At 39.8% G+C, this 26,325-nt stretch overlaps 1 protein-coding gene across 2 annotated transcripts in view; it reads right to left on the reverse strand.

Annotated features, from left to right (window-relative positions):
- Window positions 1-355: 355 nt before the first annotated feature.
- LOC125452367 (zinc finger CCCH domain-containing protein 6) overlaps window positions 356-26,325 on the reverse strand; it is a 52,686-nt gene continuing 26,716 nt past the window's right edge. For both annotated transcript variants that reach the window (XM_059645197.1, XM_059645196.1), the window contains exons 6-13: window positions 23,490-23,620; window positions 20,122-20,244; window positions 18,795-18,906; window positions 16,666-16,775; window positions 15,408-15,748; window positions 12,401-12,981; window positions 10,140-10,382; window positions 356-1,890 (exon numbers count right to left, since the gene is read on the reverse strand). In XM_059645197.1, coding sequence (XP_059501180.1) covers window positions 389-1,890; window positions 10,140-10,382; window positions 12,401-12,981; window positions 15,408-15,748; window positions 16,666-16,775; window positions 18,795-18,906; window positions 20,122-20,244; window positions 23,490-23,620 — 3,143 coding nt within the window. In that variant the 3' untranslated portion in view covers window positions 356-388. The remainder of the gene's footprint in view (window positions 1,891-10,139; window positions 10,383-12,400; window positions 12,982-15,407; window positions 15,749-16,665; window positions 16,776-18,794; window positions 18,907-20,121; window positions 20,245-23,489; window positions 23,621-26,325) is intronic.

Below are 26,325 nucleotides of genomic sequence, written 5' to 3' on the forward strand. Positions count from 1 at the left end.
TACATAATCACACAATAGCCAAGCAAGAAATAACTTAGAATGCGAGAACTGTACAATAGGTTTTTAAGCAGTATCAGTACACGAGAAAACAATTACTTCACCGGGAAGAAATTTAAATGTGGTCACAGGTATATTCTCTCTATACATATATATATATTTCTATTACCATAAAAAATTATTCATTCAAAATGTAGTTCTTACATACTCAGACCAAAAGAAAATTAGTCATACAGTCTGCATGTGCCACTGCATGCATTTTGTTGAACAGTTAAACAGACTGTGTACACAGTAAAAAAAATAAATAAAACACCACCAACAAGCCAAATAAGTTAAAGAACCAGGACAAGATACATTATACAGACTGAATAACAGTCTCTCAATGTGAGTGCTAACAGAATGGAGATGCTGTTGGGTCAAAAGTTTTGAACATTTCTTTCAGTGGTTTTTTATCCTTTTTACTGTTTATATCCTCTTCATCCACTTGGCTAGGAGGTCCAGAATGTTTACTTTGTCTCGGGTCACTGTACTGTGGTCTGATTAAGCCAGCTAAAGCCTGGATTGGTAGATTATGTACTGCAGGCGCAGAAGTGGTAGCTGATGCCTGGGATGCTTCAGGTTTTAATTGTGGTTTGTAAATGTCTGATTTTTCTGCAGCAGGATCATTTGCATTCTCTGCAATATTATCTTCTTGCACCAATGAAGATTTAAATGTTAGTACTGAGTCACAGAGAACATTTTCTGACTTTGTGGGATTTTTTGGTACAAGAGGTTTCTTTAGTTGCTCTCCTTCCTTAGAGGAATCTGCTTGTGTAGTTAAAACTGACGTCACTAAACTCTGTGAAGTCTGGGTTCGTGGGTCATACAAACTGATGCCACTCAGCAATGTGCTAGGGGATCCAAGTCCCATACCACTTGAAGATAATTTGGGAGCATACGGAGGGAGTGACTGATCCATCTTTACAGTGACGCCCGACACTTGTGTAGAACCACTGCTTACTTTTGATAAGCGAGGATCTGGCCGTGCAACATGGGTCTCTCTCAAAGTAATATCTGTACTATTGCTTTTCTGCAATCTAGGATTTGATGACTTTTGCAATCGTGGGTCCAATGGTCTTTCAGAAGAAACTCTTGAATCGGCATTCTTTTCTGTTTTCGCTGCATTACTCTCTTTAGACCGCAAAGATAACCGTGGATCAATCTGACGAGGGTCATTTACAATACTTGGAGCTCTATTCAGGCGCTGATTAGCTATTAATGGAGGGAGAGGCAAATTTATTGAAGACACTGGATCTGGCTTTGGCAATGGCAGTGGAAGGAGATCCTCAGGAGTCCAAACAACAAGTTTTGCAAAGTGAGGCTTTGAAAGGGTGATGTCCATCTTGATGTGGCTGAACTGCTTCAGCTGACAACGTGGATCCCTCAAGGTCACACTGGGTAATGTATCTAAAGGTATAATAGCTGGTTTTTCCCTCAGTTCTCGTTCTGTTTCTTCATCATCATCCAGTCCTTGCTGCTTAGTGTTTGAGATAGGTTGAGAATCATGTTTAGGACTTTCACTCACAGAAAGACTTGCATTAGCATTCTCATGTACCTTCATCTTTCTGGGATCTCTTGCTAATCTAGGATCAGCAGAGACTACCTCTGAAGGCTTTTTGACTTCTCCAGTCGAACCCTGTCTCAAGTCAGCTCTTAATCGAAGATCTGAAGGTTTATTTTCAGGGGGTTTTTCTTTCACAAGTCTTGGGTCCATATAGGTGTATGATGTCTGCTCAGTTACAGAAGGCTGCAGGTTCTTCATTGTCTCACTTTGCTTTTTGAGAGTTTTCAGTATTGATTTTACACTACTACCATCTTCCTCTTCATCACTTGAATACCAATTTACAGTCTCATCTGAAAATAACAAAAGTTGAGTAAATTTAAATACCAATTTTGAAAAAAATCACACCAGCATAATCGACTGGTCTACAAACATCAAACAAATGTGAACATTTTTTCCCTTTTCAGTGTTGAGCACCACACGCTGGAGGGCAGCTAGTTCCCAAGGACTTTACCAATACAGCTTTGGATATAATCACTAGGAGGTGGAGCACGATATAAGCAGTTCAAAATTCAATTGCAAAATTTAATCACAAGTGCTGCTGCAATATTTGTTGAATCAAAACAAAGGTGTCTCTTAAAATGATTTTACCAATTATAGATGAATTTGACCACATTGTAAAAGCAGTCTCATAATTCAGCATTAACAAAGTTATTAGCACAAAAGATAAGCAAGATTCCCTTTTCCTTTGGTTTACAAAAAATGAAGGAAAAATATTACAGATCTAATCTGTCACTAAAAGCAAACAATCAGTTTAGAACATTGATGAAAAGAAGGTATATAGATATTTCTGAACACTTTTAGGGAAGCAACAGAAGTTACTACTGTAGGTATATGAATAGGAAGGGTTGAGATGGATATGGGCCAAATGCAAGCAAACGGGACTAGATTTATCTAAGATATCCGGTTGGCATGAATGAGTTGGACCGTAAAGCACAGAAACAGATGTTTTGCTTCAGTTTTCTAAGCAATTTTTAGCCAAGTACTACAAATAATGCACTACATAAAATGACCATATCACAAAACCAAGTTCATCTTTAAGCTAAAATTATGGCTTAAAAGCGAACCTAAAGGATAAAATGCAGGGTTGGAATTAGTGTTAACAAATTATAATCTAGATCATAATCATTATCATATCTTACACTTTACACACATTTCCACAAACACTGCATCCAGTATCTCAATTTTTGTTCATTACTTTGCTAACATTCTCACTGCTGCAGTTTGAAGCATTGACCACAATGTGGCACCATGAAGCAAGCTGATGTAGTTTCATTTAAGTCCATCACCATCTTGTATAGAAGGCAATTCACAGAATTACACAGGCCATGTGGTTGATCTGCACGCTCTTCCATGCGTTTTTCCATTCTTCCTTAAAGGCATTTCTGCAACTTGCCTCCACTGTTGCACATTTCTCACTCTTAAGCTCTCTCAGTGAGCAAGTTTCCCCTCAGTTACTCATTAGATTTATAAGAAACCATCTTACATTCATGACCATCTGTTTTGGTTTACCCCCATTAACAAATACATGTTTCTGCATCTCCTTGTTACAGAAGGCCACTTATGAGGAAAGTTGTGGTCATGGTATGAAAGGAACAATGGCAACGTGGTCACAAAACTGACTCAACAATAGAAAACAGAATAATGATCAACGGTTATTTTTCACGTTGAAGTTTGTAGTGGAGTACCCCTTCATTTTCCTGAGATGTATTAATGATCTGGATCTTGGTGTGCAGAGATAATTTCAAAGCTTGCAGATAACACAAAATTTGGAAGAACTGTAGACTATGAGCAGGAGTCTGTGGAACTCTGAAAAGACAACAGTTGATGCAGTGGGCAGATAGGTGACAGTTGAGGTTCAATGCAGACAAATAACACGAACTTTGATCAGAAGAACTCATACAATATAAAACAGAGGTATAGAATACAACAGCAAAGATGCGATCATGAACTTGTACAAGACACCTGTTAGACCTCAACTGTAGCAGTGTATACAGTTGTGGGCACCACATTATAGGAGAAAACCAAATGCGCTGGAGAGCATGCAAAGCAATTCACTGGAATGGTTATGTTATGAAGATAGATTGAAGAAGTGGAAGAAAAGGCTGAGAGGGGAACTGACAGATTTTCAGAACAATGAGATGGCTGGACAGATTACAAAGTGTGATGCTGTGTAATCTTATAAAAGAAACAAGAACAAAATGAGAGGGCGTAGATTTAAAATGACACACAAATGAAGCATGGGTGATATGAGAAAAAAAAAACACCTTTCTCACAGAGTAAATTAGGATATGGGATGCACTGCCTGGAAATGTGGTGTAGCAGATTCAATTGGGGTATTCAAGAGGGCAGTGGATTTTTTTTTTGGATACTTATAGTGTGTAAGGATAAGGTGAAAAAAGGTAAGAGATTGGCACCAGATAACACTACCAGTACAGGCACGTGAGGCTGAATGGCCTCTTTCTGCACTATAATAATCCTGCAATTGGGCCCAATCAGTCCAAAGTCTGCTTTACTGAACTTTGCCCCACCTTTCCGCATGTTAATGTATCACGGCAATTCTATTCTCCTCAAGCGTCCCCCTTGAAAGCAAAATTATTGGTGTGGCCAAGATTCATACACAGTGGTGGTCCATGCTTGCCCAACACACATCAACCAAAACTTAAGAAAATATTCTAAAAGATTTGAAATCTATTTGTCCTGGAATGATTAGAAATTAACTGTTAGTCATAGAGTCAAACAGCATGGAAACAGGCCCTCAGCTCACCATGTCTATGCTGACTAACAAACACCAAACTACACTAACCCCATTTACTTGTACTTGGTCAATAGTTTACTATGACTTGGCATTTTAAGTGCTCACCCAGATGCTACATAAATGTTGCAGGAGTGCCTGTTTCCACTGTTTTCTCAGGCAGTATGTTCCATAGTTCTACCACCCTGTAGGTGAACAAATGTTTGTTCGATCTCCTCTAAACTGCTTACTCCTCACCTTAGTATTATGTCCTCCGGTCTAAGACATGTCTGCCATGAGGAAAACATTCCCACAATCTATTCTATCTATGCCTCTCATTTTGTACACCACGAATCAGATGCCCCTCAGCCTCCTCTGGTCCAAGGAAAGCAAGCCCAGTCTATCCAGTATCTCTTTAAGGTTTTAAAGTGTTAGGAGGAAGGTACAGAGGAGACGTCAGAGGGAGGTTCTTCACCCAGAGAGTTGAGTGCATGGAATACTTTGCCAGTGGTAGTCATGGAAGCAGAGTCATTAAAGCGACTGCTGGACATGCACATGGACAGCAGCTACTTGAGGGGAATGTAGGTTAGGTTACTCTATTTTTGGATTAGGATTAGTCCACAGCACAACATCGTGGGCCGAAGGACCTGTACTGTGCTGTACTTTTCTATGTTCTACATTCGATGTTTTTCCCAGGCAACATTCTGATGAACCTCCTCTGCACTTCTCCAGTACAATCGCTCTGATAGTTGGGCAAGCAGAACTGCACACAATATTCTATCTGTGGCCTAACGTAGCATCTGGGTGAGCACTTAAAATGCCAAGTCATAGTAGGCTATTGACCAAGTACAAGTAAATGGGATTAGTGTAGAACATAGAACATAGAACAGTACAGCACAGAACAGGCCCTTCAGCCCACAATGTTGTGCCGACCATTGATCCTCATGTATGCACCCTCAAATTCATGTGACCATATGCATGTCCAGCAGTCTCTTAAATGACCCCAATGACCTTGATTCCACAACTGCTGCTGGCAACGCATTCCATGCTCTCACAACTCTCTGTGTAAAGAACCCGCCTCTGACATCCCCTCTATACTTTCCTCCAACCAGCTTAAAACTATGACCCCTCATGCTAGCCATTTCTGCCCTGGGAAATAGTCTCTGGTTGTCAACTCTATCTATGCCTCTCATTATCTTGTATACCTCAATTAGGTCCCCTCTCCTCCTCCTTTTCTCCAATGAAAAGAGACCGAGCTCAGTCAACCTCTCTTCATAAGATAAGCCCTCCAGTCCAGGCAGCATCCTGGTAAACCTCCTCTGAACCCTCTCCAACGCATCCACATCTTTCCTATAATAGGGCGACCAGAACTGGACGCAGTATTCCAAGTGCGGTCAAACCAAAGTTTTATAGAGCTGCAACAAGATCTCACGACTCTTAAACTCAATCCCCCTATTAATGAAAGCCAAAACACCATATGCTTTCTTAACAACCCTGTCCACTTGGGTGGCCATTTTAAGGGATCTATGTATCTGCACACCAAGATCCCTCTGTTCCTCCACGCTGCCAAGAATCCTATCCTTAATCCTGTACTCAGCTTTCAAATTCGACCTTCCAAAATGCATCACCTCGCATTTATCCAGGTTGAACTCCATCCGCCACCTCTCAGCCCATCTCTGCATCCTGTCAATGTCCCGCTGCAGCCTACAACAGCCCTCTATACTGTCAACGACACCTCCGACCTTTGTGTCGTCTGCAAACTTGCTGACCCATCCTTCAATCCCCTCATCCAAGTCATTAATAAAAATTACAAACAGTAGAGACCCAAGGACAGAGCCCTGTGGAACCCCACTCACCACTGACTTCCAGATAGTGTTGTTGGAAAAACCCATCTAGTTCACTAATGTCGTTTAGAGAAGGAAACTGCCATCCTTACCTGGTCTGGCCTACATGTGACTTGATCAACAGCAATGTGGTTGACTCTAAACTGCCCTCTGAGCAACTAGGAATGGGCAATAAATGCTGCCCAGTCAGTGATGCCCTTATCCCGTGAATGAATTTAAAAAAAACAGCACTTCTGAAGAGGACTCATTGTTGAAATGCAGGGAACCCCTGTGAAAAAGTGCCCACAAACATCATGTCAACAAAGAGCAAGGGCAAATCCAACCCAGACAAGTACTGGGCCATCACTTTATCTCAAATCATCGGCAAAATAATGGAAGGGGTTGGAAACATGACTTGCTTAGCAATAACCTACTCGCTGATGTTCAGTTTAGGTCCGTGGACTCTCTCATTACAGACTTGGTCCAAATTACACAGTGGCACAGTTGCAGTCAGCATGGTAGTACAGTGGTTAGCACCGCTGCCTCACCGGACCCAGGTTCTATTCCAGCTTTGAGTGACTGTCTGTGCAGAGCTCGTGTCCTCTGGGTGCTCCGATTTCCTCCCAGTCCAAAGATGTGCTGGTACATTCCGCTCCTCACCAGCACTCAGCTGCAACAAGGTAAGTTGCAGACTAATAAGTGGTAAGTAAAACTTGTAACACAAATCTGCCAGGCAATCAGTCTCTCCTAGACTTCAAAGGTATTGGTACTGCTGAATCCTCCACTTCCAATATCTGAGGGGTTATCAATAACCAGAAGCTTAACTGAATCAGTCATATTAATAATGTGGCCACAGGAGTAATTCAGAGGCTAGGAATTATGTGCTGACTAACCCACCTAACTCTCCAAAGCCTGTCCATTATCTGCAAGGCAGAGTCAGGAATGTGATGGAATACTCCATACTTGCCCGAACTTGGGCAATTCCAAGAATTGTCAAGAAGTGCAATACCATCCAGGACACAGCAGCCCATTTGATTGCCACCCCAGTTTGGTGTTTGTTAGTCAGCATAGACATGGTGAGCTGAGGGCCTGTTTCCATGTTGTTTGACTCTGTGATCAAAGATGTTTTAATAAAGATGTAAAAAAAAACTTCCTTGCTTCTGTATTCTGCAACTCAGCTAATGAAGGTAAGCATCCTGTATTCCTTATTCACCATCATCTCTAGCTATGCTGACTCGTTCAGGGGTCTGTGGACTTGTATACTATGATCCCCTTGCTCCTTGGTACTCCTTCGGGACCAAACGTGTATTCTGTATATCCTTCCCTTATTAAACCTCCCAAAATGCATCACCTCATACTTATTGAGATTAAGATCTACTTGCCATTGCTCTGCCCAATTTACCAGCTGATCAATATCAGACTGTAGCCTGAGACCATTTTCCTCGCTGACAACACCACTACCAATTTTCGTGTCATTTGCAAATATGCAGCTAAGATTTTCTACATTCACATACAAATCATTAACAAGGGTCCTAGCACCAATTCCTGTGATAAACGTGGAGTCACGGGCTCCCAATCACAAAAAACAATCCTCCACCATCACTCTTTGCCTCCTATTTTCAAGCTAATGGTGGATCCAGTTTGCCATGTTGCCCTGTATCCCATAAACTCTTAGCTTTTGGACCAGTCTTCCATGCGAGACCTTGCCAAAGCCTTACTGAAATCCAATAAACCACATCAACTGCACTGCCTCATCAATAATCTAGTTACTTTTTCAAATAAAAATCTCAACTAATCAAACAGGATCTCCCTGTAACAAATTCGTGCTGACTATCCCTGATCAAACCCAGCCTTGGACCAAAAAATACTTATTAATCCTGTCCCTCGGAAATTTTTTCCAGTAATTTCTTTACCACTGACATCAGACTAACTCATCTCTAAATTACCTGGGCTATCCCTACTGCCCTTCTTTAACAAAGGAACCTCATCAGCTATCTTTCTGCCACCTGGCATTTCAACTATGGCCACAGAAATGCTAAATATAGCCATCAGGGCCCCAGCAATCTCCCCCTTCGCTTCCCATAGTATTTTATGCCCACTAAAATATCTAATACCTCCTCACTGTTAACATTAAAAAGATTCTAGAAGCTCAACATACCTACTGAAATCCCTGGCTACAATGTCCTTCTCCCTGCCAATACGTATGAGAAGTATTCAATTAATACCTCATCCACATCCAGTGGTTCCAATCACATGCTGCCCCTTTGGTCTCTAATAGGTCCCAATCTTTCCCTAGTAATCCTCTTAATAATCTTATTCAAAAAAACTATAGATTTTCTTGTTGTTTCATACTAAAATCTTCTGACCATCTAACAAAAAAAATCAAGAGACGTCCTCACTTTTAAATGTTACACTTTTAAATAAAAACTCAGTGTCCAACATTGAGCTGGGGAACTGGATACATGACAAATCCAGTAACTGAACGACATTTGATTACAGTAAAGCCTCATTATGTGTGTCTTGGTCATTTGCAAATTTGCTCACCCACATAAGGCATTCTGCGCATCATTTCATGACTATGGCATCAGTGTTTACACATTCACAATTGTCATGGGATACAGTACTACACATAGGTTCCACCCAGCTGCATTGTTATGAGATGTTTAAATCCGCTATCGTTTTGATCTCAGACATGACTAATTCATGTTTGCCTTTATAAATGAATGCACCATATGATCTCACCTTCTCGTCTAATTTTTGTATCTACATAACCATCACCTTGCAAATGTACCTTTTAGTCTGACTAATGACAGTCATATCTTACCAATCCGCATCACTGAAATGATCTTTTTCTACCATTATTCATTACTTTTATTTTCCCAAAATTGGCCACTTTATCGGAGAAGAGACTTTCTGGAACTTCAAAATTCTACTTTTCTGCAGTCATGGTATTTGTAGATCACAAAGTTATGGATGGTCAGAAGCTACCTAATTTACTCCAATAAGCAAACATGCTCACTGTTTGCAAGATACTCCATTTCCCATGCAAATGGCAGGACTTCACTATGCACATTAATATGAGTAGTCCACATACTCTCCATAACAGCAAATAAGACCCTTCCCACGTATACGCCCTATACATACAAAAATGTGATGCTGGCATTTCTCCTTATACCCTCAAGATTAAAGTTCCTGAGCCTGGAGTACTTGAAAAGGTTACTTCGCAATTAAATGGCATTTAATCAAAGAGAGAGTAAGCTTCTTCCAATCTATCAAACAGCTGTCCAAATGGGCTGTGCACAGAACAACTAGCAGGAAGACCACAAGACTACTGAAGCAGAAGCCAATGCTGCTTACGTTCTACCCCATTCCAAAGGTGAAACAAACTGCAGTTATTTCTACATAACGACCAAATGAATAAAGAAGAATTAGTTTTGGATCTTTTGTTTCCAATCTACCAATACTTAGGCGACTAATGCACTCACAAGAACCGATTAATTGGTACTGTGACGCTTACAGCACACAAATTCCAAAAAGACCTTATACAGAATCACAGAATCCCTACAGCGAGGATTGGCCTCTATCAGCCCATTGAGTCTTCACAGACCCTCCAAACAGCATCCCCCCCTGGACAAAGCCACCCCCAAATCCCCATAACCCTGCATTTTCCATGGCTAATCCACGTAACCAGATTATGCCTGGACATTACAGGGCAATTATAACATGGCCAATCCACCCAAGCATGGAATGCGTGGTGCAGCTGACAGAAACCCACACAGTCACCCAAAGCTAGAAATGAACCCAGGTCCCTGGCACTGAGAGGCAGCAGTGCTAATCACTGAGCCACCCTACCATCTCACTGTCTGTACCTTCAGGTCAAGGTGGTTAAAAATTGGTGCAACTAAAATAAAACAATTTAGGAAATAAAAGACAGTAATCACCATTTAGTGCCAAAACAATCAAATTAACAGCATTAAAGACCAACCTTCGTCCCGGTTCTGTAGCAGCTGTGACTGGTTATTGTCTGATCCTCCGTCTTCTTGTTGCTTTTGCTTAATTCTTAGAAATAAAGCTTTTTGTTTGGCTGGGAGGAAGTCTGGAACAGTAACACTCGGCTTACGACCTGTTGAACTGCTGGCATCTGATTCAGTGTCACTGTCTCTGGAATCATCTGTGCCCAAGTAAGACTGATGATCCCTCTGCTCAGATGTCAAATTTGATATTCCATCTGCATATTTAAAAGACAAAATAAAACATATTTGTTTTTTAATCCAGCATGACATTAATGGGTTACAAACTGGATGTTACAAGGAAATTACAATAAAATGTTATGACAAGAGTTGCAATGTTCAGATTAATTTCTCTTTCTCTTGCCCTGGCGTAGGTATAGAATCATTTCCTGTTAATTATAAATTCATAAAAGAACAGAAGTAGATCATTCAACACAATATTAGCTGATCCAAACTTCAATGCCTTTTAGCCACCCTATCCCCATAACTCTGTACACCACTGGCAATCAATCACTACTTTAACTATACTTAAAAACTAAGCTTCCCATCCCTCCACGGCAGAGAATTCCAGAAGTTCACAAGCCTGACTAAACAATTTCTTCATCTTGGACTTTGTGACATTCCCCCACCAAACCATTTTTAAATTGTGCTCCAGGTTCTCGACTCACCCACCAGGGGTAATATTTTACATGCATCTTTCCTGTCTATTCCTTCAAGTTTCAACGAGATCACTTTTCACTCTTCAAAAACACTACAGATAATAGTTTTCTATTGTCCCTCATAGGACAGTGCCACTGTCTGGGAATATATCTGACAAGCCTTAGTTGCACTCCCACCACAGCAATAGATTGTTCCCAAGATGAAGGGAGCAAAATTGGACTTAGTTCTCTAAGTGCAGTCGAACAAAGCTCTTTTATAATGGATAACAGACTGCACTACTCCTGTACTCAAATCCTCTTACAATAAAACTAATATTCCATTAGTCTTCCTAATAGCTTGCTGTACCTGAACATCAGCCTTTAGCGATTTATCAACAAGTTCATCCTTTCTACAAATACTCTTTCTAACCTCATTATTTTATAAATGCTCTGTACATCGATTGCTCCTACCAACCTTGCAACCACAAATGCGTGGCTTATTATCCTCTATCAAATCATTACAGAATCATAGTACAGAATGTCTACAGTGCAGAAAGAGGCCATTCAGTCCAGTGAGCCCGTGTTGACCCTCAGTGACATCATACCAAGATCCAGACCCCACTTTATCCCCGTAATCACGCATTTACCATGACTAATCCACTTAACCTGCACGTCTTTGGACTGTGGGAGGAAACTGGAGCACCTAGCAGAACCACACAAAGGCACAGGGAGAATGTGTAAACTCCACACTGACAGTCACTTAAGGCTGGAATCGAACCTGGGTCCCAGGTGCTGAGGCAACAGTGCTAAGTACCATGCCACGAAGGTGCCTGTTTTCCCCACCTTTTAAAACAGCTTAAAGCATTCCCCTACTACTGATGTAACACTATCTAGATCTACAGTTCCCTGCTTTCTCGGTTTTCACTTCTTAAATAGTGGAGTGACATTTGCTATCTTTCTATCCATGGAAATAATTCCAGAATCTATAGAATTTTAGAAGATAATGACCAATGCATTAACAGTCTCAGAGATAAGCCAGACTGGTCCAAATTAAATTGTTTGCCCACTCATCTGACTGGAATGCAAAATCCTATTGAGATTTCTAATTCACAACTTGAGGATTACAAGCAAGAAATCTGGTTTGGCACAGGATAACATGGGCACAACAAAAATAACAAATAATTTTAAAACACTGTATTGCAATATTGGAGTAGCCTTGTATGCATGTTAAACTAAGTACATTGCTACAAAAAAAAGTGGGCTCATCTGTTTCATGCTGGTTTTCGACCACTACTCATCTAAACTTATCAGCATTGCCTTCTACTCTTTTCTGTTTGACATAAAGCATGTTTCAATATTGTGGACCATTAACTTCTGGTCACTTGAAACTATTTATTACATCAGCGGATACGGGAATGTTTTCCTAACTGTATGATAAGAACCTGATTAGTTTTAGTTGAAGACTGACTTAAAAATGTGAATACTTATTTTGATGTTGAACATGTGTCTGAACCATAGTTATTTTAAATGTGACACACTGTACCTTTAAGCAACATCTTCAAACATGTTCATTTAATTGAGTGATAATCATTTCATACCTCCCATATGATTTTCTTGCTCCAAACTATGCACTATTTTCTGGGAATAGTAGGAGTTATAGAAGTCCACTGGATTTTGGATTTGCTGGTACGTGATGTCTTGCTGGTATGAACCTTCTTGTTGCATTTGTTGAGATGCATCAACTGTGAATTGTGGGTGCGCCTGATTTTGAGAGGGCAGCACCTGATGTTCCATTGGCATGTTCACCATACCTCCCTGAAATCCCATATGACCTGGAGATTCATTTGGTCCTGCATTCACTGGTGGACCAGGAAATCCGGGAGGTGGTGGTAAACCAGGGTGTCCTGGAGGAACTGATGTTCCAGGCTGGCCCTGTAATACTTGCTGTCCAGGTAAGCCTGAAGGCATGACTGGCCCAGGTAGACCATGTGGAACTGGCATACTATGTGGAGGACAAGGAGGACCAAAACTACCAGGAGACTCTGAAGGCCCACTGGGTCCTGGAGGCATCATGTTTTGTTCTGGACCTGGACCTGCTCCAAACATCTGAGGGGGAGGCGGCAGTTGGTTTTCTTCAAATGGCGGGTGTGGAGGTGATGGTGAATTACAAATCTGCGGCCTACAAAAGAGTAAACGGTTAATGAAAAACAGACAGAAAGCCATCTCTTTTTCTGAGCCAACCAGAGAGGCAATTTAATCTACCAGTTAATGTCCTTGCTACTCCACACTCTCCAAGTCAGGCTCAATTATTTTTTAAATACCGTCATTATTCTAAGTAGAATTCAATCAAATCTATAATTAATGCCTCAAGATGTGTGTTATACAAGGTTCTGCTTTCTCCCATTTCTTTGGAGGTCATCAGCTCCAGTTGAGAAAATCCTGCATTCCCACCCCTTTAATTCTATTCTGTATCTGAATGGTCGACCACGGCATAGTTTTTGACCACAGGTTATTATGACCGCAGATGACTGTAGAAAGAATAAGCCCATGCATGAAACCCTGTATTACTGTAAAAACTTCAAATTGGAATAGAAAATTTCCCACATGTTAGCCTCCAGCATTATATGTAGATTTCTTGTTTTCCTACAAAGGGAACAGAACAAAAAACATTATAGCACAGGAACAGACCCTTCGGTCCTCCAAGCCTGCACCAACATGCTGCCTGTGACAACCAAAACCATTACCCTTCTGGTGACCATATTCCCTCTATTCCTATCCTATTTATGTATTCGTCAAGATGCCCTTTAAAAGTCATTGCCATATCTGCTTCCACTACCCGCCCCAGCATGAGTTCCAGGCACCCACCACCCTGTGTGTAAGAAAACTTGCCTCGTACATCACCTTTAAACCTTGACCCTCGCACCTTAAACCTATGCACCCTAGTAACTGACTCTTCCACCCTGGGAAAAAGCTTCTATCACTCTGTCCACGCCATTCAAAATCTCGTAGGTCTCTATCAGGTCGCCCGTCAACCTCTGCCATTCCAGTGACAGCAAACCAAGTTTCCCCAATATCATAGCTAATACCGTCCATACCAGGCGACATCCTGGTAAATCTTTTTTATACCCTCTCCAAAGCCACCACATCATTTTGATAGTGCAACCAGAACTGAACATAATATTCCAATTGCAGCCTAACTAAGGTTCTGTGAAGCTACAACATTACCAGCCAATTTTAAAACTCAATGCTCCAGCCTATGAAAGTAAACATGCCGTATGCCTTGTTGACTACCTTCTCCACCTGCACTGCCACTTTCAGTGACCCGTGTACCCGTACACCCAGATCCATCTTGCCTATCAGTACTCTTAAAGGTTCTGCCATATACTGTTTATTTTCTATCTGGATTAGAACTCCCAAAATGCATTACCTCACATTTTTATAGATTAAACTCCATCTGTCATCCCTCTACCCAAGTCTTTAACCCCAAACTCCTACTCCCAAATGACTGATCAAATCAATATAATGGCATTGACAGCACTGCTGTTCAAAAGTAATGTACCATTTATTAAAATTTGCAAAATCTTTGTTGTCATTTAAGACAGTTCCACAAAATCAAGATAATAAAATGTGAGGCTGGATGAACACAGCAGGCCCAGCAGCATCTCAGGAGCACAAAAGCTGACGCTGAAATGTCAGCTTTTGGGCTCCTGAGATGCTGCTGGGCCTGCTGTGTTCATCCAGCCTCACATTTTATTATCTTGGATTCTCCAGCATCTGCAGTTCCCATTATTACTCCACAAAATCAAAGTCATTTTGTAATAAAACCTGGCAGAAAGACGATATTGCGCTGCTGGGTTTTTTCCTATCACTTTCTGAACAAAGCAATTGTTGAGGACCGTAAAACACTCATGTTCTAAATATGAAGAAAACTAATTTAAAATGCCCACAGATTTCAAAATCACTGATTTTACAATAGACCACACTCGGCTTTCAATCGAAAAAAAAAATCAGCATTTAACTCAAAGCACTGGTTCTTTAAACAGAATATCAATACCTTCAACACCGTTACCACATTGTGAAAACAAATAAACCATCTAGAAATTAAGCTTATTGTTTCTAGTCTATGGTACATTTGCACAACAAAAAGTTTAGCCTAGTCTGGGCTTATATTTGCACAAAACTCCCATTATATAAATGCAGACTTGTGACCTGTTTAGCTGCAATATAAACTGGACTGAGGCTTGTTATAATTTCACTGCAGTTAGGATAGTCTCAACTCTAGATTAGAAATAGACTGCACCTAGCCAAGCATCAGTACAAAGTGAAATATCTTTTCACTGAAAACAGCTGTTAGTGCAAATGGATCTATATCAAGTCTAAGTTAGATAATGTGAGTAAACAAGGAAAGCACCGACTTGTGCAAACAATTGCAATAAGTACATAGCAGTACCATATTATGTATCTATTCAAATCAGAAAAGGCTATACATGTGCAACATATACACAGATATTTTACTGAATTTGCTTTGAATGGTGTTGGGAGCCCATCAAATTAACGCCTGATTACTGACTTTTATTCCAAAAGTACATGTGCAAATCAACATACCTTCGTCCCATCTTGTGAACAAAAACACTCGTTGGCTGTACAACAATATCAAATATAGAGGGAATCTTCCTCCCTGGTGAAGTTGGTTGTGGTTGATTGCCAGGAGGACCCATTGGCATTGGACCAGGATAGTTTGGTGGTTGTGGAGGAGTTGGTAATAATCCAACTCCTGGCGGTGGCTTCGGAAGAGGAGCTATACCTTGTTTCCTAAGTTCTTCAACTTCAAGCTTATCATCATCTTCATGATACACATACTCATAATCATATTCATAATTATCAAAATCATTGGTACTGTTGTGATCATTGTTATTGTCGTAATTTATACTTTCATTGTTCAGCACCTGATAAAATATAATGACTCGATTTGTGAAACAGGCATGGATATAACAAAATAATTGCAAAATGTGTGAAAGCGTTGACGTTCATCGGTGAACTGTCTTTGAAGTCCAAGTGTACACTTTTAGTGAGAGCACTTACTCACTTAACCAATCCATAGAACTCTTATCCCACTAATTACTAACTCACCATATTTATACAACCAATTCACACCCAATTAACAATTAAGTAATACACCCAAATCCCATTTCCTCATTTCATCAGAACTCAAGTATCATGCTATATGATAACAAACACTTGTTTCGAAGTTTAGGACTTAACCTAAACATGGTTTCAAATTTAAGGAAAAAAATGCATAAACAATTGAACACACTTTCTGTATAATTACTGGCAATACAAATACAGAATTACCAATGCTTGTTAAGTCAATAATGCTCTCAGGAATTAGGTGAAATGGCCACACCCAGAAACGGTCAATGGCATCACTTTTCATAGGCAATGTAAACCTGTGATGCAATTACCAAGACACAAATCTAATTCCCAATTTCATTAAAAATGATAATACAAAATCAATATTTCATTCAGTCCAGCATCTGCGTTAAGTGATGGTTCTTCAAAAGTCTTAAAATAAACTTCAGCACTACTCAAAAAGAATCAACACTTCTGACTTTACAGCATCCAAGATACTAAAATCTCACTTATTGACACTCACTGCAAGCTGTGGTTGGTCACTGAAATAGGAAGTAACAAGGATGCTGAAGTCAACTTTGCATCTTCAGTATTACATGTGTTAAGATTTGCTAATACACCACAGATCAGCAAACATCTGAGACACAATATGATATATTTTTGCCACACAGCATTCAATATGGTTATATATGAAATAAATGATGTTTTAAATTGCATGCAGTTGTTGACAAACCTTGTCTAATAGTTCCCTTGTTTCTTCAGTAAGTGGAGCATGAGAGAATTTGCAATTATCTCCTTGATAGCACTTTGCTCCGGTGTGGTAGAACTTGCATGGGTATTCACGTAAAAGTACATTAAGGAATATAAACATTTAAAAACTTGAAAAGAACAAGGCAGTCTATGGGAAAGAATGTTCAGAAAGTTCACAAAATATTAAGCATACATGTATGTTTTTCAATTAATGAAATGCAACATGTTACATAGAGAACACAAACCATTCAAAAAACCAAATTTGATCAAACAATTTTCCATGATTTACCCCTTTTTTTTAAACAAACTGTAGATTTAAAAACAAAGCCAGTGGTATTGATATAATCTTAAGACTATAAATCCAGTTCAACTGCACTATCGCCCCAGAAATAAAAAGTTCCCTTATATTTTGAGATTCCTTCAGTGCCCAAGAAGTACGTCAAAGCTCCCAAGAATTCATTTTGATTTCATGTCAGTGTTCCAGTTATTCTAAGCAACTTGACTTTATGGCTAGGCAACTCTCTAACTTTCTTTTAAGACCGCATTGCTGATAACTTGTCAGCTCAAGGACTAGATTCACTTGCCTTCTTGCTTATTGACTTAAAAATCGGAAATACACCCAATTCTTAGTGGCTTCTCTACTCCTAGTCTCACAGGTAGTTCGCAGCATATGCAGTATTTCTGTTTCTGATTGCTTCAAAACTAACTGCATGTGGCCCTTTTAGTGGTGAGAGAAAACACCCAGATAAACCAAAACACAGGATTATTCCCTAACCTCCACAGTCCACCTTCACATCAATGCGATATGGTTTGGGCTGCTCCAAACAGAAAATTAATTACTTCCTGCCTTCAAAATTATTGTTTGATTCTGTGGCTGAAATGAATATATCCTCAACTATATTTATATTCTTTCAAGCTTCAAGTGTATGACTGGTAATGCCAAATTGCCGTTGACTTGAGTGGTTTGCTAAACTTATTTAAAAAATCAGTGAAAGTATCAACCACATCTGAGAGGCGGGAGTCACACATAGGCTAGAGGATACAGATTTCTTTCCCCAAAAGAAAGGTGAATACAATTATTTTCATTAAAACTGACAATGGCTTCATGATTACTATCAATAAAAGCAATTCCTGATATATTGATCAAATTTAAATTCTACCATCTGCCATGGGATTTCAACCTACACCCCGAGGACAATAGTCTGGGCTTCTGTACTACCAGTCCAGTGACATAAGAGGTCATCATGTCACCATCCTCCCTGATGATTATGGATATGATTGGCATCACTTGATAGGGTAATCAAGATCCTCACCACACCCTCGCCCACACCCCAAAGTTGTTCTTAGCTCATTGTGTTATGAATAATTCAAATCTCTTACTGAAATAACTAAGCTCTAGCAAAAGCCTCAAAGATGGTTTACCAAATTTTCTCACTATCTACCACGACCTTCATAAAGGTCTTTAATGGTGCATTTAACATTCAGTCAGGTTTTAATAACTTTGCTTTCAGTTTAGATGTTTACCAGTTTCTCAAACAAGTGTTGAGACTATCTAACCTCATCAAGTCCAATGAGATCATGGTTGATGTGATAATCCTCAAACTCCAAGTCATTCGACTAACACCTGGACTTTCTTCTTCAAAAAGGTTGTGGAAACAGAGTTGTTGAATATTTTTAAAATAGTGACAGACAGATTTTAGATGAATAAAGAGGGAAAAGGTTAGCAGGGTAGGCAGCAGCGTGGAGTACAAGTGCAGAGAAGGCTCAAAAGGGCCTAGTGGCCTTCTTCTGTACCTAATTTGTATTTTCTGAGGATTAACATTTCTGCATATAAAGGCTGTATTAAATGCTTGGACTGGCTTCTAAAACTTATAGAATCATCAAGAAATCACTAGTTTCAATTATTTTCAGTACAGACATCAAAATATTCTTGAAGCTCAATGGAAGCAGCTACTTGAACAATTCAATGCAATGAAACTCACAGCTTTGTTCTGAAATGAGACAAATTTCAAAGAAGAGGATCAGCCCGTGAACACAAAAGGTCTAATGAAAGCCAAAATTAGAGAATGAATGCTTCTACACAGATACACAACTATTAAAGAAAAAGGATATCATGCATGAAAATGCAGTTATCTCCTTTGGTACAAAACCCATTTAGGTAGAATTTGCAGATGTCCTTCTTCTTCTGTATGACAACATCATGACTATACCTGCACTGGTCCCCCTTTAAAAAAAATCCATTCCATTTGCAAATCAAAGATGGCAAATTTGATGCAGCTAAAAAATACAATACTTTTGAAAGTTTTATTTTACAAATTGCAATTCTTCGACTCTTCTCAGGAACATAAAGTGAAAAATTACCACTTTTGTGTACCTTGAAATGATCAAGTAAGGCGGCTAATATTATAGGTGTTAACCAGTTCTCAGCTTAAGAACTGACAAGAATCTATGTGGGCATCTGACTTACGCAGGTACATCTATGTATGCAATCCTCTGTGTAGGTTTTCTTATGCCTGTGAATAAACTAAAGATTTGTGTATTCCGGTATGAAGTGATTTAAAAAGTTTCTATTCTACAACAAAATAATGACAGACACATGCCTCATTCTGTATTGTAACAAATATTCCTCAACTCACTTCATCCAAATTAAAACAGTAAAAGTCTGTTAAAATACAAATGTCAGGATCCAAGAAGTGAAACCACATTATAGGTGAACTTCCATTGTGGTGGAGGCAAGAGTCAGAAAATCTACACAGAAACCATGCCCAACTTTCATAAAGTCTCACATGAAGTGCTGTTTTAAAACAGCTTTATTGACTACTACATCATCAAATCACTAGCTATCACAGAGCAAAAGTATATGCCTTCAGAGGTAGGGGTTGGGGCAGATGCCAGTGGGGGAGTCAGCACAATGTTGGATTGGGCCTAGTCACGTCGGTAAATAAGACTTGGACACAATGAGACTTTCACGCCATAACTGAATTTGGGAGATATATTTACGCATGTTATATCCAAACTCCACAGTAAATTGTTTTTGCCTGAACAGTGACTACAGCAGTTGGGCAATTTCATGAATGTCTGGCAAACATCATTTATGATTTGCTTCCAATTCAGCAAAGACATGTTGCTAATTGTTTGTAAACCATTCCTGTTCAATGCATGTCTAAACTTGACATTTCTATTCAATGGATATGGGTTCACCAACAAAAATCCAACTTGTATGAACAAGAGCCTGAAAACGGCAACCACCCACAATCTACATTCACAATCACAACGGCAGTGGATGAGGTGGGAATGTGGTGCAATAGGAGGGGAAGACTGAAAATGAGAAGGAAATTCTGTATTACATTTAATTGCATTTCTAGCTGATGTATCCCAGTAGCTTACCTAGATGATTAAGATAACATGACAGACACAAATTTTACAACACAGAACCTACCCTTGTACAGCGTCCCTCCAGAAAATACTTGCATATGCCTCCTTTTCTAATCTTTTCACCATGGAATGAAAAATCTTGATTTTTCTTCTTCTTCCGAGGAAAATTTGTATTTCCATAACCATCCTGCCAGATACGGTATTTATATCACTAATGTTGCTTAAAACAAGAAAACATTTTTCCCCAGTGTGCAAAACTGGTAGCTCAATGCTACTAAATCCAGGTTAATTCGTACAACTTCTTAAAATTCTTAGAATTGTTGATACATTAACCTATAATTCACCTTCCTAATCATTTAATCCCAAAGTTGTCCCTACCCAAAGTGTCAGTTTAAGAAAAAAATTTAGAATAAATAAAATCATTTCTATAATGATAAAAATAATGTCATGAAGCTTGTGTTTACATATGGCATACAGGTGTAAATGAATGTTCACAACAGGATGTTTCAAAGTAGCAGTAAAAAAGGCAACAGCAGTGATACTGACTGGATGAAAATTAGGAAGTATATAAAAGATTGGCAGTTCCCAGGATAGAAGCTACCAGGTCCACATATCGAGGTAACTGAGGAAAGTGACCCTAGATAAAAGACCAAGAGGTGTGTCTCTTACTGATTCTGTTGATGCAATGTAGTAAGTGTGGTGCATAGTGGTCATTCTGTATGTCACCTCTTGCTTTCAGCCTACAGTGCTAACTATTGGTATTTACTTGGTTGTACAAAACTTACGCATTGCTAAAAGGAGACAAGTTGAACCTTTTTGTCTTGCACTCATCAGGACTAGGACACAACAAACAAACTTGAAAATATGCATTCACAGCTTGAGAACAGGGTGCGAACCGTAGCAGTAGCTTGTAGTAAGAAGCTACATACTTAGAAACTTCTCAGACGCAAATAAAATCTAAATGAAAACTGAAAGAATTGCAGATGCGGTAAATCAGGAACAAAAACAAAATTGCTGGAAAAGCCCAGCAGGTCAAGTTTCTTGAATCATACATGCAGATAAGTGAAGAACACTCCATCACACTCCTCAATAAAAAAAAACAATGCTACAGAAATCTGACAGATTTGACAGCATCCGCAGATAAATAGTCATACTCTGCTCCACATTTGTGCTTTGTAAACGAATGAATCATAAAATCCATACAGTGCAAAGCAGGCCATTCGGCCCATCGAGTCAACACCTCCAAACAGCATCCCGAACCCTATCCCTGTAATCAGAGATAATGGGAACTGCAGATGCTGGACATTACAAGAGAACAAAGTGCAGAGCTAGATGAACACAGCAGGCCAAGCAGCATCTTAGGAACACAAAAGCTGACATTTCGGGCCTAGACCCTTCATTGGAAAAGGTGGAGGGTGGGGTGGAACGAAGATGGATCGAGGAGAAGATGGGTGGAGGGGAGACAGACAAGTTAAAGGGGCGGGGATAGAGCCTGCAGAGCTGAGTGTAGGTGGGGGGGGGGGGGGGGGAGAGAATAGGTCAGTCCGGGGCTTGAATGTGGACTGTAGCCCACTGGGGATGATTATGGGCTACAGTCCACATTCAAGCCCGGGACTGGCCTATTCTCCTCCCTACCTCCCCATCTACACTCACCTCTACAAACTCCATCCCCGCCCCTTTAACTTGTCTGTCTCCTCTCCAGCTAGAACATAGAACAGTACAGCACAGAACAGGCCCTTCAGCCCACAATGTTGTGCCGACCATTGATCCTCATGTATGCACCCTCAAATTTCTGTGACCATTTCCATGTCCAGCAGTCTCTTAAATGACCTTCTCCTCTATCCATCTTCGATCCGCCTCCCCCTCTCTCCCTATTTATTTTAGAACACTCTTTACACCACCCCCCACAACTGTTTCTGATGAAGGGTCCAGGCCCGAAATGTCAGCTTTTGAGCTCCTAAGATGCTCCTTGGCCTGCTGTGTTCATCCAGCTCCACACTTTGTTATCTCCTATCCCTGTAATCCTGCATTTCCCACAGCTAATCCACCTAGATACTACAGGCAATTTAGCACTGCAAATCCACCTAACCCACACATCTTTGAACTGTAGGAGGAAAGCAGTGCACCTGGAGAAAAATCACCGAGACATGGGGAGAATGTGAAAACTCCAGAGTCACTCAAGAGTGGAACCCCTAGCAGGGAGGCAGTAGTGCTAACCACTGAGCCACCATGCTGCCTATATGAAGTTGTACATTTTAGTAAGGAGAGGAAAAACAGGACAAAATGAACGGCACAAATTTAAAAGGATTGTAGGACCTGAAAGTATAAGCAGATAATCTTTGAAAGCGGCAGGACAAATAGAGAAGGCTACTGGAAAATGATATTCAATCCTTAACTTACTCTGTATTCTATTCCTCTAGTAAAGTTAAATCAGATCTTTCTATAACACTGGTTAAGTCTCAGCTACAGTAGTGCTAAATTTAGATCATCACCATTCAAAAACACCAGGACTTTAGAAACAGTGCATAATGTACCTGGATAGAAGACTTGTGTGGAGAAACTAAAAAAGCTTGGGTCATTCTCTTTAAGTACAGAGACAGGAAGATTGATTGTGATTTTCAAAAATCAACAATTTCGACAAAGTAAATAAAGTGAAGCTGATTGCACTTGCAGCGAAATCAGAATTTTATTGAACTCTGAAGAGCCAATATAGCCTCTAGCATTGCTGTGTCATACCATGTTTCTAAAAGGGCAACCAACAAATCGAGCCTTTTCAAGTTAACAGTGGTTATACTTGCAATTCAATTTTTGGCAGGTAATTTAAAATCGTTTTATGTTTACAATCCAAGAATTTTGAACAGTTTTGAATTAAGTCAATCTTTTATAATGCCAAATATTTAAGAGGAAGGGCAGACTGAAACATTTATGAAGCAGAACCACACCACAAAAATTTAAACAACGCAATTAAAAAACAAAGGTGCTTCAACTACCAAGAATTATTGTTTAGAGAACATACATTACAAGTAATAAATACTAGAACCAGTGGCTAAGTTCATCATGTAAGTCGAATAGTCTGACGGGTTAATACATTAAACTTTGCACTGTCTTTACTATCATTTCACACTAAAAAACTGCCATACCCTTTCCTTTGAGAAATATTCTTTGCACGAGGGGTAAATGACTAAGTATAAATTTTAAAAAGGCAATAAAGAAGATTATTTTCACCAGACAGCACATTGCACAACAAATGGCACAGAGCTCTCAAACCACAGGATTTTTAACTGCCTGATTTGGGAGACTGTTCCACTGTATTTTGCAGCAGAGTGTTCTTCCATTCAGTTCAGGTTCCAGTGACAGAACACAATGTCTTAAATTAACACATTACGGCAAAGGATGTCACAACAGTAAGTTAGTTACTACCTTTCTCTTTACCTCATCAGAAGCATCCATCATACCACCATCAGCTCCTCTTCCAGGACCCCAAACCTTGCGCTTCTGTTTCGGTTGTCCTCTCATACCACGGCCCCGACCAATTCCTCTACCTCTACCTTTTTGCATAATACCTGGAACAATTTCACATCAAATCAAATTTCGAAGTTTCTTTTGTACCCTCTAATCTCATATGCCTTTATCAGCCAATCCTGCATATTCTAGAACTGTATGCTACAACATTGGCAGCTCCAACATCTACAGTTTCCTTTTTATGGGAAATAGATTACCAGTGAATTTCTCCTGCCAGGGAGCATACAAACTGGACTAAAAAACTACAGCTCTCATGCTCCATTTTTCAGTTCGAGTGCATCTTTGCAAATCAGTCAGATCTTAAGATGGCTGATACTTAAGATGGCTGATACTTAAGATGGCTGATACTTAAGATGGCTGATACTTAAGATGGCTGATACTTAAGATGGCTGATACTTAAGATGGCTGATACTTAAGATGGCTGATACTTAAGATGGCTGATACTTAAGATGGCTGATACTTAAGATGGCTGATACTTAAGATGGCTGATACTTAAGATGGCTGATACTTAAGATGGCTGATACTTAAGATGGCTGATACTTAAGATGGCTGATACTTAAGATGGCTGATACTTAAGATGGCTGATACTTAAGATGGCTGATACTTAAGATGGCTGATACTTAAGATGGCTGATACTTAAGATGGCTGATACTTAAGATGGCTGATACTTAAGATGGCTGATACTTAAGATGCTTAAATTAAAATGACAGATTCATGGAATGAAAGCTTCTTCTATTTGTTGAACTACATGAAGTAGGTCCAGATATTGTCTATTAATTGTTAGTCAAGATGGCAAAGTCCAAAACATCTACAAATTCATAAGTTGCCAGTCTTACATAAAAAAAAGCCAAAGGGATGTCGTTGCACTAAATAAGCAAAAACTAGGTACTCATCTTAGAATTAGGATACATAAACTGATCAGATTTACTTTGTATTACCTGATGCTGCAGCTGAGCTTGGAATATTTCAAATGTAGAGACTCAGTGCACTGGATGGATCTCAGTTTCCAAAAGCAAACATTCTGTAACCTCATTGTACACAAATTCAATAAGAAGATTTTTCAAATTCTTGATGACTGCTTAATTCAGGCAGTTTGAGAGTTATTTAAAACCATTCTGTACTGATATATCAAGAGGCTACAATGCATCAGCATTCTGCGGTGTTAGGAAACATGTAAATGTGACATGCACAAACAGTGAGGTGCTCAATCTCAACAGCACCGACAAGGAAGTTAGAGAGGCTTCCAACAGTTCCAGGATGTGTAGAAAGTCAAGCTCTTAACATCTTTCAACGGTCATCTGAAGAATTTGGAGTAGATTACATGCTCCTAATTCCCCTGCACTTCTTCCTTGCCACTCTTTCAACCCTGCAACTCACACAGGAACAGCAGTAGACCTGTTCAATAGGTCTTGAGCCTGTTCACCATTCAACAGGGTAATTGCTGATCTGTGTCCCAACTCCATACACCTGCCTTTGGTCCATATCCTTTAAAAATCTTTGCTTGGCAAAAATTCATCCATTGCAGTTTTAAAAATAACCAGCGATACAGTATCAACTTTGTGGAAAATAGTTCCAAACATCTACAGCCTTTTGCATGCGGAAGTGCTTCCCAACATCTCTCCTGAACAGTTTGGCCCAAATTTTCTGGCTATGCCCCCTAGTTCTAAAATCCCCAACCAGTGAAAATAGTTGACTTTTATCTACCCTGTCTTTTCCTGTTAATATCCTGAAGACTGTAATCAGGTCAGAACACAGAATAGGAATTGGGATGTAATGTTGCAGTTGTATAGCAATGTTGTTAGGTTCACTTTTGGAGTACATTGTATACGTATGGTCACCCTGACATAGGGAGGATATTATTAAATTGGAAAGGGTACAGAAAAGATTGACCCAGATTTTGCTGGTAATGGAGGGTTTGAGTCATAAGGAGAGGCTGGATTTTTTTTCATTGGAGCACAGGGGGTTGAGGGGTGACCTTTTAGAGCTTTATAAGATCATGAGGGGTATAGATAAAGATGAATAGCAAAAGGTCTTTTCCCTAGAGTAGGGGAGTTCAAATCTAGACAGCATATTTTTAAGGTAAGAGGAGAAAAATTTAAAAGGGACCTGGGGGGGGCAGCTTATTCACACAGGGACGGTTTACATGTGGAACGAGCTGCCGAAGAAGTGGTAGATGCAAGTACAGTTACAACATTTAAAAGACACTTGGGACAGGTACAAGGATAGGAAAGGCTCAGGGGGAAATGGGCTAAACGCAATCTAATGGGACAGGTTTAGTTTGGGAAATTTGATCAGCATGGATAAATTGGGCCGAAGGGTCTGTTTCCACGTTGTATGACTCTATACCTTGTGAGCCATTACAGAAATTCACCAAAGATCATCAGGTAGGACGTTCTACAGCCACAACCACTACCAGGTAAGGACAATGGCAACACGAACAAGTCAGAGTTCCCCTCTAAACCAATCACTATCCTGACACATATTGCCATACCTTCAGTAGCATTAAGTCACAATCCTGGAATTCCCTCCTTAACAAGCACTGACAGTCAACTTGGGGAATGTGGCCTATCGTGGTTCAAGGAGGCAGATTACCACCACCTCAAGGTCAATTAGGGATGGGCAATAAACGTTAAACCAGCCAGCAACGCCCACATGCTACAAGGCTTTAAAAAAGCAGTCATTCTGCATAGAAAATTTTAATTTCTTTTGTTAATTACCTTCTAATGGTGTTTACTGAAACCCAGCC

The sequence above is a fragment of the Stegostoma tigrinum genome, chromosome 4, assembly GCF_030684315.1.
Source record: "Stegostoma tigrinum isolate sSteTig4 chromosome 4, sSteTig4.hap1, whole genome shotgun sequence".
NCBI classification, from domain to species: Eukaryota; Metazoa; Chordata; class Chondrichthyes; order Orectolobiformes; family Stegostomatidae; genus Stegostoma; species Stegostoma tigrinum.